Source organism: Chrysochloris asiatica, unplaced genomic scaffold (assembly GCF_000296735.1).
Source record: "Chrysochloris asiatica unplaced genomic scaffold, ChrAsi1.0 scaffold00055, whole genome shotgun sequence".
Classification (NCBI taxonomy): domain Eukaryota; kingdom Metazoa; phylum Chordata; class Mammalia; order Afrosoricida; family Chrysochloridae; genus Chrysochloris; species Chrysochloris asiatica.
The window spans coordinates 18,349,293-18,358,469 of NW_006408573.1; the positions used below are offsets into that span (position 1 = coordinate 18,349,293).

Genomic DNA, 9,177 nt, shown 5'->3' on the forward strand with positions numbered 1-9,177 from the left:
CTGAGGTCTTTATGCCTGTTGAAATGGAGAAGATTTGGGAAAGAGAAAGGAACCCCTTTCTGATTCGAAGGCAGGATTTGCATGGAGGGGGAGAGGAGGAGATGCAGGTGGCTGGAACTCTGGAGGTGAGAGAAAATTGGAGTCCTAAGCGATTGTAGAGTCCTGGTGTGGCGCTGTGGGCTAATGCGTCAGACTGCAAAGTCGTTTGAACTGCAAGATCGGTGGTTCAAGCTCACCAACTGCTCCTTGGAAACCCTATACAGGTTGCTATGGGTCGGAATCGACTCGATGGCACTTAACAAAGCGATTGTAAGGAGGAAGTCAGGAAAGCTACACCTAACATTTAGGAGATGGGACAAAGTGGCCCAGGGAGGCAGGAAGACATTGGCTCTGTACGGTGGCCTCCAAGTTTCCGTGCTGCAGACAAAATTGGATGGTCGCGGTCTAGGTGAATTTCGGCCTCAGCTTCAAGCGTTCACTGGAGCCCCAGAGAGGGACCTCTGGCGCCCATTACTGCTCTTCTCATACAGCCTGAACCATGGGCAATACGCAGGAGCGGCCGTCGGAGACGATAGATCGCGAGCGGAAACGCCTGGTGGAGACCCTGCAGGCCGACTGCGGGTTGCTGCTGGACGCACTGCTGACTCGAGGCGTGCTCACAGGGGCGGAGTATGAGGCGTTGGACGCGCTGCCTGATGCAGAGCGCAGGGTGCGCCGGCTGCTGCTACTAGTACAGAGCAAGGGCGAAGGAGCCTGCCACGAGCTGCTGCGCTGTGCCCAGCTTACCGCGCGCGCACCTGACCCCACTTGGGACTGGCAGCATGTGGGCCCCGGTGAGCGCGCACGGGGCGGGGCTTAGGGCAAAGCAGGGGGTGGGGTGTGATCCGGAGGGCGGGGCAAATGCTAAGAGCTTGAGTTGTTTCCCAACTAAGAGCAAAAGGAAATGAGGAAAGGTACAAGAACCTGAGATACTCCATTTCTGCCCCAGGCTACCGGGACCGCAGCTACGACCCTCCGTGTCCAGGCCACTGGACGCCTGAGACACCCGGCTCCGGAACTGCTTGCCCCGGACTACCCCGAACGTCTGAGTGGGATGAGGCTGGGGGTCCTGCAGGCTCCGAAGCAGTGCAGTCAGGGACCCCAGAGGAGCCCGAACCGGAGCTGGAAGCTGAGGCCTCTGAGGCAACTGAGCCAGAGCCAGAACCCCAAATGGATCCAGAACCCGAACCAGAGGCAGAACCAGAATTTGAACTGGAGCCCGAGCCTGAGCCGGAGGCTGACTACGAGGCAGTAGATGAGCCTGAAGGTGTGAGGCTCCCCTCACCTGGTGTCTGGCTGGCAGTAAGTCATGAACTGGGAAGTGGAGGGCGGGCCCACCTCACTGACCACTCTCTCCCATTGTCTTACACTTCTAGATTCTTGAAGACCAGTATGCTGACCAGCGGCTTCCCGCCCAAACTGGAAGGGACCTGGGATCCTGTGTGGGCTGACTCCTGGTGGTCTCTAGAAGTGAATAAACCCTAGGGGAGGTCACCTGGGCTGGGCTCTCTCTCATTCTGGCTCTTTGCCCTGGAACTGGGGGTGGGTGCATGCCTTTAAGTACCAGCAACCTAGGCAGTCCTGCGTTCCTTCATTCCTCTCCCTAGTCCTTAGCCTTCAGTAGCCCAAGCTGTATCACTAGGGATTCCAGACCCAGAAATCCAGTGGGACAAAGGCCTATCCCCAGCTCCAGCTCTTTTCCCATCAAGAGGCATTTAAGGGCCTGTGTAGATAACCACCTCCCTCCAGAAAAGCCTTGGGCCTGAGACAGACAGCAAGGGGTTGGGGCGCTTGTTTCTACCTAGGGAAGTCTTAGCACCCCAGAGCCTTGATAAGTGAGATTAGAAGAGAGGAACAGGATGGGATCATGGGTAGACCAAATACACACAAATCATTGTCACTGCTGCTTTAATTGTCTGGCTTTCCCTACACTGAGATTTCAGTGAAGGTTCTGACCAGTGATTGGCACACAGAAGGTGCTCTATACATATTGGTTGACTGAATGAATAAGGACTTCCCAGCTTGTTTCTGGGTTTTAGAGATGGGAAAACTGAATCCCAGGGAAGGGGTGGAAGTGGGTCAACCTCACCCAGTGTGTCCAAAGTAAAACTAAAACCAAGAATTGCCTCCTGCTCCTCCATTGGTCCAGGAGGGCTCAGGTCTTGGGACAACCAACCGTAGGGGCCTGCCCTCAGGTTCATTTGATTGTGGCTGCTACCAGACCATGGTAACCTCTTTTAGAGACCAGCTGTGAGGGTGCAGGCAGAGGCTGTGAAAGGGGTGGGCCAGGGCCAAATGAGCTTTTGGGCTTGGCTCACAGGCCTGAGGCACAGAGAGTGAGTGAGTGAGTGGAGTGTGTGTGTGTACATGCGTGTTGGGAATGGGGCTAGAAATACTCAGTGCTTCCCAAGGGAGCTCTTTTCCCTTGACTGAATCTTCAGGAGCCTTCAGGAATTGCCTCCAAGCCCCAGGAAGTAGAGCATGTAGTAAATATGGAATCTATAAAATCAGTGGAAGAGGCAAAGTACTGAAAAGCACATCCCAGGCCAGCTGGGGCTCTACTACCAGAACACTTGCCCCTTGAGCCAGGACCCCAGTCTCAGGCAATCACCTCAGGAGAAGGGGTCCCGACACCCACCAGGATCCAGTGAGAGGTAGACAGTGTGAAGGCTGAAGGAGCATCAAGGGGCCAGGTGGGAGAAGAGAGGGACGGGAGTCCCTAGACACACAAAGTCATCTCATGCAGGAACAAACTTCCATTCCCAAACTACCCCCCATCACCCCTATCCATATCCATGCTCAGCTCCCCTACTGCCCCCTGCCCTCTTCTCTGCTCAACAGAAGGCTCAAGGCAGGAGGGTATACTTGGTTTGCCTGACATGCTGCTGCTGTCCTCAGGTTCCAGGGAGGCTAGCAAAGGACACAAACCCTCTGATGCTGCTGCCACCCTCTCCTTCCCAGGATGCTCCTGCCCTCCCAGCTCCCCAAGAAACACCTAGGCAGTTGAAGCACAGAGCAGATAGCTTCATAATCTGAGGGCCAATCTAGAGCCTGTGGCCTTCTCGATCAGCATTAGTCGGGCAGTAGGCGGCCCAGCTCTGCTTCATCCAGCCGGTTGGTGGCCATGATGTGTTCCAACTGCTGCCGGTACCGCACCAGGTCCTGCATGAAATGGGGCACCCGGGTGTTGTCCAGCACCCCATGGGGCCGCAGGTGGTCCACATCCTCATAGGATACCTGTGGGGAGGGGGCTGGGTCTCAGGGATAGGCAGAGCCCCCCAGCCTCTGGCAGCTGGTCCCAGCCCTTGATTGATGCTCAATACCCATTGCACCTGGGATTCTTTTCTCTGCGCCCCCTCACACTTTCCTTCCTGTCCACCTCCAGTACATGCACCTCTGGGCTCAGTCCTGGGTCTTTGCTCTCTTATCTTCATTTATGTGCCACAACCTCACTCCTCTCTTCAGCCCAGCCTGGGTATCTCATTGCCTCCTGAATCTACTCCTGAAACATCTTTCATACACCTCAGACTCCTCATATCCAATGTAACACTTAGGAAGCACTCTACTTTCTGGGGGCTGGCTAATGTCAGCCTGGTTCTCTTTAGTTACCCAAGTAGGTTCCAGAAGGAGATCTGGACTCTGTCATTTCGAACTCTGAATGGCCACTGAGTTAAAGGGATTACACCCTCTGAAGAGCTCTCTAGCTGCATCCTTCCTCTTCAATGGCATAGCCAGACCACCCACCAGAAGTGATGGAAAGACCATCTCCTCCCCTTCACTTGTTCCCTGGGTTTCTCCCCAATTTACCTTCGCTCCTACAAGCCAGAAGCTGTGCTACTCTGCTCAACATTTCCTCCTCCAACTCCCATACTTTTGGATGAAGTTCACCTGACACAAATGACCAAGAACTTGATCCCTGGCCACTTCTTCAATCTCTTTCTTGTTGACTGCTTTCTCGACCTTGATCCTCCTTTGAGATACAATATCTACGTGCACACCTGTGCGCTGGGTCAAGCATCTGTTTATGCCTGTGGACCCTGAGAGCTTTTGTCACAACAAACTGGCATTTAATCTCCTAGGTTCATCACCCATGCTCCCCCCACTAGAGAACTCTGGCATCCATCCCTCAGCCAAGAACCCATCAGAGGTTTAGGGAATACAGAAGTGGAGAGCTGGATAGGCCATCTGCAGGCCCGTGACTTCTCACCTTGCCTAGTGAGGTCAGCAGTGGGAAATCGATGGTCTCACGGTGCCGCAGAATGCGCACAATGCCATCCAGGTACACCTGGTCTTTGCTGAAGCAACCTGCAAGCATGGGAGAGCTATGAGCCATTGGGGCCTGAGGTTAAGACCCTGACTCCACCCTCACCCCGCCCATTCCAGCAGCTGTGGACAATGCCTCCCTTGCTCTTCATCCCCACGCGTGAGGCCGCCCACCCGGCTGCGAGGTGTCTGTCTGGCCACGTTTGGCGCGCACGCAGTATTCCCAGCGCACGTCGGCATTCTGAACGTATCGCTCCAGGTCCTGGAAGAGCTGGCGGAAGGACATGCGCTCTGCGCGGTGGATAGTGTAGTAGAGCAGTGCAGCGCGCCACAGGAAAGGCTGCTTGCGGAAAAGCACGCTGTGCAGGCTGGCCAGACCTTCCTCGGTGGGGTTGGCAGGCCGCAGCCCGTACTGTACCCGGCCTTCAGTGCTGTGCCAAGGCTGCTGCGCATTGTTCACGCCCCGCAAGTAGTGAGTACCTGCAGGGGAGGGGGTGTGGAGGTGGAGCTGGGCGGGTCAGTCGGGAGACCTTCCTGCCTTAGCCTGACTTAGCCCACCTACAGGACCTCTAGCTGGGTTAGAAGTACCCCTAAATTTAGGCTCTCATATGTTGTTAAATGCCATTGAGAGTTATTTCAAACTCAGTGTGACCCTGGGTAGGATTTCCAAGGAGCGGCTGGTGAGTTTGAACCGTCGACGTTGTAGTTCAAACCGATCTTGCAGTCCAGTGCCTATCCTACAGTGCCACACCAGAGATTCCAGGTTCTCATATGTTGTTGTTGTTAAGTGCCAGAGAGTCCCTTCCGACCCACAGCGTCCCAGTATAGGGTTTCCAAGGAGCAGCTTGGTGGTTCAAACGGACTTAGCAGTCTGACGCATTAGCCCACAGCCCCACACCAGGACTCCATAGGCTCTCATATAACTCCCCTCAATTCCCCTTCCTGCTTGCTCCCCTCCAGACAAAAGCATACTTATTCGCCAGACCCCAGGCAGCAGGAATACCCTCCTCAGCAAATGTGCACCCAAGGACCAATAGTGTCTCAGAGGCATGAGTTCCCCATGCACACACATACAAACTCCCCACAAAGTCACATTTTCCCCAGCTCTCTGGAGGTGGGGCATGAGCACACATCACACACCAAGCCACAATGCCCTTATCATTTTGCCAGTCACATTGAGCCCTCAGAAAAACTACCTCTTGCCCAGAGCAACAGGATTCTGATATGAGGGACCGGTAGAAAGGAATAATGATTAGTGTCCTGTACACACACCGCACACCCGGCTCCCAGGCTGGCCTGTCCCCTCTTACACCATCTCTGTGTGTCCTCAGACAATTCTATTCCCAGGATCTGGTCTTCTATGCTCCCAGGAGGGCCTGCAATGTTGGCTAGGCTGGTGGGACCCCTAGGGTGCTCTCTCTGACTTGTTTCAGCCTTCTGAGCCTGGCACCCACCATGAAGGGCAATCAGAGAAAAAGAGGAAGACAAAGATCCCCCAACGGAGCAAGAGATAAGGGTGACCCCAAAGAGCAGGCAAGCAAGTACTGGCCTACCTCTGTGTAAAAGGGAGGAGGTAGCTGCTCCCCGAGGGGAAGAGATGAGGGAGAAACAGGTGGGATGGGGTTACTGGGGGCCCTCACTCCCCACACCCCAGCTCCCAGCTACCTCTCATCCATTTCCGCCCAGCCACCCACCCACCCACACCCTGACCTATCTCGTGCCGCAGCATGCCTTCCAGCCAGTACTGGCGGGCTCCCGTCAGGTTGATGGCCAATGTGGGTCGGCTGTTCTCCACCATCATGACAGCCTGAGACAGCAGGTCTTCACTCAGCTGCACCACCACCTACGGGCAGTACTGTCCTGAGCCATGGCCCCTAGCCCTGGGACCAGTGTACAGGCAGACCCACAGATGTCAGGCTGGACACCTACTTCTCACCAGATCTGCTCAGAGCCAGGCCCCAATTCACTGAGTCAAAGTCTGGTCTGAGGTTACCAGGCAGCCAGGTATGATTTAACAGCCTGATCTGGGGACTGTAGAGAAGGGGCTGGCAGGCAGGGCAAACTCACCTCCCCCACGCAGCCCTCCTTCTGCATGTATTTGCGCACAATGGACCAGATCTGGCACTTGGTCAGCAGCTGGCCCCCAGTGACAGCCTCAAAATGTTCATAGGTGCCAAACTTCTCCAGGACAGCCTCGATGATGCCAACCGCCTGCACACAGGGCAGCAGTGGCCGGTCAGGCCAGGCCTCTTGGGTAGTCAGGGCCAGGGTGAGGGAGGCAGGCTGGACTGACCTGGTGAATGAACTGCCCAGAGGCCTCACAGTACTTCTCCAGCACTGCCGTGGGCATGGGCTCCAGGTACTCGAACTGCGGGTTGTAGGTGTAACGAGATTGGAAGAACTTGTCCCGCTCGCTGTTCATGTTGGTTGGTCGAAGGGCCACCAGCATGCAGGGGCTCTTGTTGGCACCACGGCCTGTATCCTTTCGGGTCTTAGCAAGGTGAGGCAGGGAGGCTGCAGACCGCAAGGTGCCCCCACCTGGGTCTCGTCCCCGCCCAGGTGGGGCTCGTCCTTGGGTGCCGCTCTTCCGCCGGCCAGTGTTATTTATGGTGCAGGTACTCTCACTGCGACGCATGTGGCGGTGGTGGCCCAGGTGCAGTTCTGAGAGGGGCTGCACTCTTGGCTGAGGTCCAAGTGCTGAAGGGACTGACAAAGCCAGAGGCAAGGGCAAGGGCAGGGGCTGAGACCAGGGGTACAGTGGCGGCCCATCTCTACCTGATGACTTCAGCCTGGTGCATAGGGACAGGGGACTGGCAGGTGGGCTGGGGGGTACCTGCTCATACACCTGGGCCCCCGAGTCCAGCACCATTCTGTCCTGGAGTCACATCCAGCTGAGTCACTCCAGCTCCCTTCACTGTTGGCCTCTGAGGACACAGAAGAGCATGTAATGGCTGTGGCCTGAGACCCTTGCTGGTCCCTTGGTGAGCCCACCAGGGCCTGCTGCTAGGGATCTGGGTAGCTGTCCCCAAATACCCACTCCAGAAGCTTACCCAAGCAGGCTGGGCTGGGGGAAAGCAGGAGCAAGAGTCTCATAAACCAACCTAGATGGTGGTTACTAGAATCCCCTCTAATCCCTGCCCTCTGGGACCACCCAATCTGGGAGCCTGTACAGTGCACAGCTGCAGCTGCCTGGATGGGTGAAGGGTCTCAGGGGCTGTCTTTTGCCTATGGCATCTTCTCAGCCCTGTTCCTTCCCTCCTCTCCCACTTAGCTCCACCTGCCTCCTCAAGTCCATGTGCTTTTTGCTTATGCCAGCTCCTCCACCTGGCACCTCTGGGCCATCTATCCAAATCCAAATTAAAACTAGCTTTTGGGAAACAGAAGGAAACTTTAAATTTTGCTGTATTTGCTTTAAATATAGCCTGCCCTCCTAGCAGATGCTTCTTTCCCCTCTGAAGTGTCTTCCGGGCAGGGTACTGGTCTATTCCAGTCTCTCCCGGCTCTGAGCCAATCCCCTGTATGCTCAGAGATACAACTCCGGTATTTCTCCTCTTTCCCACATCATCAGTTTCTCTATTGGATTATTTCCCTCACCATAAAAACATGCTGTTACTTCTTCATTTCAAATCCTCAATACAATACCTCATTGAGCCCTATATTCCTGTACCTACTTCCCTATTGTTCCTCCCTCCAGCTGCTCAAGAGTCATCTACTCAGTCTCCAATTCTTTCCTATTGTCTCTTAAATTCACTCCAACTCAGTTTCTGACCCCCACTCTCCATCAGAAAGTGATCAGATCAAGAACACCAATAATCTTTATATTAATCAGTTAATCACATCCTCTTGGAAACACTTCCTCCACTTAGCTTCTAGAGCACAGTCTGCCTTGATTCTCTTCCTAGCTCACTGGTTGTTCCTTTTAGGATTCCCTTGCTGATTCATCCCTACTTCCTCACCTCCTAATATTGTAATGCTCCAGGGCTTGTCTGTGGAACACGTTCTCTTTTCTCCAGCTATATTCACTACCTAGCTGATGAATGAATGAGTTCTGATGGCCCAATGGTTCAGCAGCTAATTGAAAGGTTTGCAGTTTGAACCCACCAGTGGTTCCACAGAAGGAAAGACCTGGCTGTCTGCGCCTGTAAAGATTGTTGTAAAGTGCTGTGGAGTCAGTTTTGACTCAGCGACTCTGTGTAGCGTTTCCAAGGAATGACTGGTGGGTTTGAACTACCAACCTTACTTATCCTACAGTGCTACACCAGGACTAGCCTAGAAACCCCCCATTAGGGCAGTTCTCCTCTGTTCTGTAAGTTTGCTGTGAGTCAGAATCCACTCAGTGGCACACAATTAGTGACCCATCCACTCTGATGGCTTTAAATACACCTATACCAGCCCAGACTTTGTCCATAAAGTTCAGACCAGTGCTGCCTGTTCTGTACTTGAATGTATAAAAAGCATCTCAAATTGAGCATGTTTCCTCACTTTCCTTAGATGTCCATACAATATTACATTGTTAGAAAAAGCCTTTCCTCTTCCCCTCTCCACCACAATCTCCTTTTCCTCGCCTTATTACTCTCCTTAGGAGTTCTCACCATTTGAAGAACAGCATATTTGTTATCTGTTTCCTCTTGATAATCATCAGAACCCAATGCCTGACCTAGAACAGATGCTCAACAAATGAGGGGACCCAATAGCCCTTCTTTTCAGAACTGGAATCATTCCTTCCCTACATGTTGTTTCCCCATCTAGATTCCTTAAGTCTCAGATTTCACTTCAACTAACTGGACTCTCCACCACTCGTCTGTCAGTTTGTCATACTGTTGTTGTTGTTGTTAAGTGCCTTCGAGTCGGTTCCGACCCATAGCGACCCTGTAT

General features: G+C 53.9%; 2 protein-coding genes across 2 annotated transcripts; one reads left to right on the forward strand and one right to left on the reverse strand.

Annotated features, from left to right (window-relative positions):
* The first annotated feature begins 538 nt into the window (after positions 1 to 538).
* NOL3 (nucleolar protein 3 (apoptosis repressor with CARD domain)) lies at positions 539 to 1,490 on the forward strand. The gene is made up of 3 exons (XM_006863643.1): positions 539 to 833; positions 989 to 1,341; positions 1,416 to 1,490. The coding sequence occupies exons 1-3, from the start codon at positions 539 to 541 to the stop codon at positions 1,488 to 1,490; spliced, it is 723 nt and encodes a 240-aa protein (XP_006863705.1).
* A 1,557-nt stretch (positions 1,491 to 3,047) lies between these two features.
* Positions 3,048 to 7,226, reverse strand: KIAA0895L (KIAA0895-like ortholog). The gene is made up of 6 exons (XM_006863601.1): positions 6,596 to 7,226; positions 6,370 to 6,513; positions 6,013 to 6,145; positions 4,477 to 4,782; positions 4,247 to 4,344; positions 3,048 to 3,276 (listed from the first exon to the last, which is right to left on the reverse strand). The coding sequence occupies exons 1-6, from the start codon at positions 7,169 to 7,171 to the stop codon at positions 3,112 to 3,114; spliced, it is 1,422 nt and encodes a 473-aa protein (XP_006863663.1). The 5' UTR covers positions 7,172 to 7,226; the 3' UTR covers positions 3,048 to 3,111.
* Positions 7,227 to 9,177: the final 1,951 nt, after the last annotated feature.

Excerpts from the sequence above, each read along its gene's own strand:
- KIAA0895L (XM_006863601.1), bottom strand. The coding sequence starts at position 7,171 with ATGGTGCTGGACTCGGGGGCCCAGGTGTATGAGCAGGTACCCCCCAGC. Across the intron at positions 6,146-6,369 it reads AGGAGGGCTGCGTGGGGGAG|GTGGTGGTGCAGCTGAGTGA; the intron begins GTGAGTTTGCCC and ends TACTGCCCGTAG. Across the intron at positions 3,277-4,246 it reads TGCTGACCTCACTAGGCAAG|GTATCCTATGAGGATGTGGA; the intron begins GTGAGAAGTCAC and ends CCCTCCCCACAG.
- NOL3 (XM_006863643.1), top strand. The coding sequence starts at position 539 with ATGGGCAATACGCAGGAGCGGCCGTCGGAGACGATAGATCGCGAGCGG. Across the intron at positions 834-988 it reads CTGGCAGCATGTGGGCCCCG|GCTACCGGGACCGCAGCTAC; the intron begins GTGAGCGCGCAC and ends TTTCTGCCCCAG. Across the intron at positions 1,342-1,415 it reads CACCTGGTGTCTGGCTGGCA|ATTCTTGAAGACCAGTATGC; the intron begins GTAAGTCATGAA and ends TTACACTTCTAG.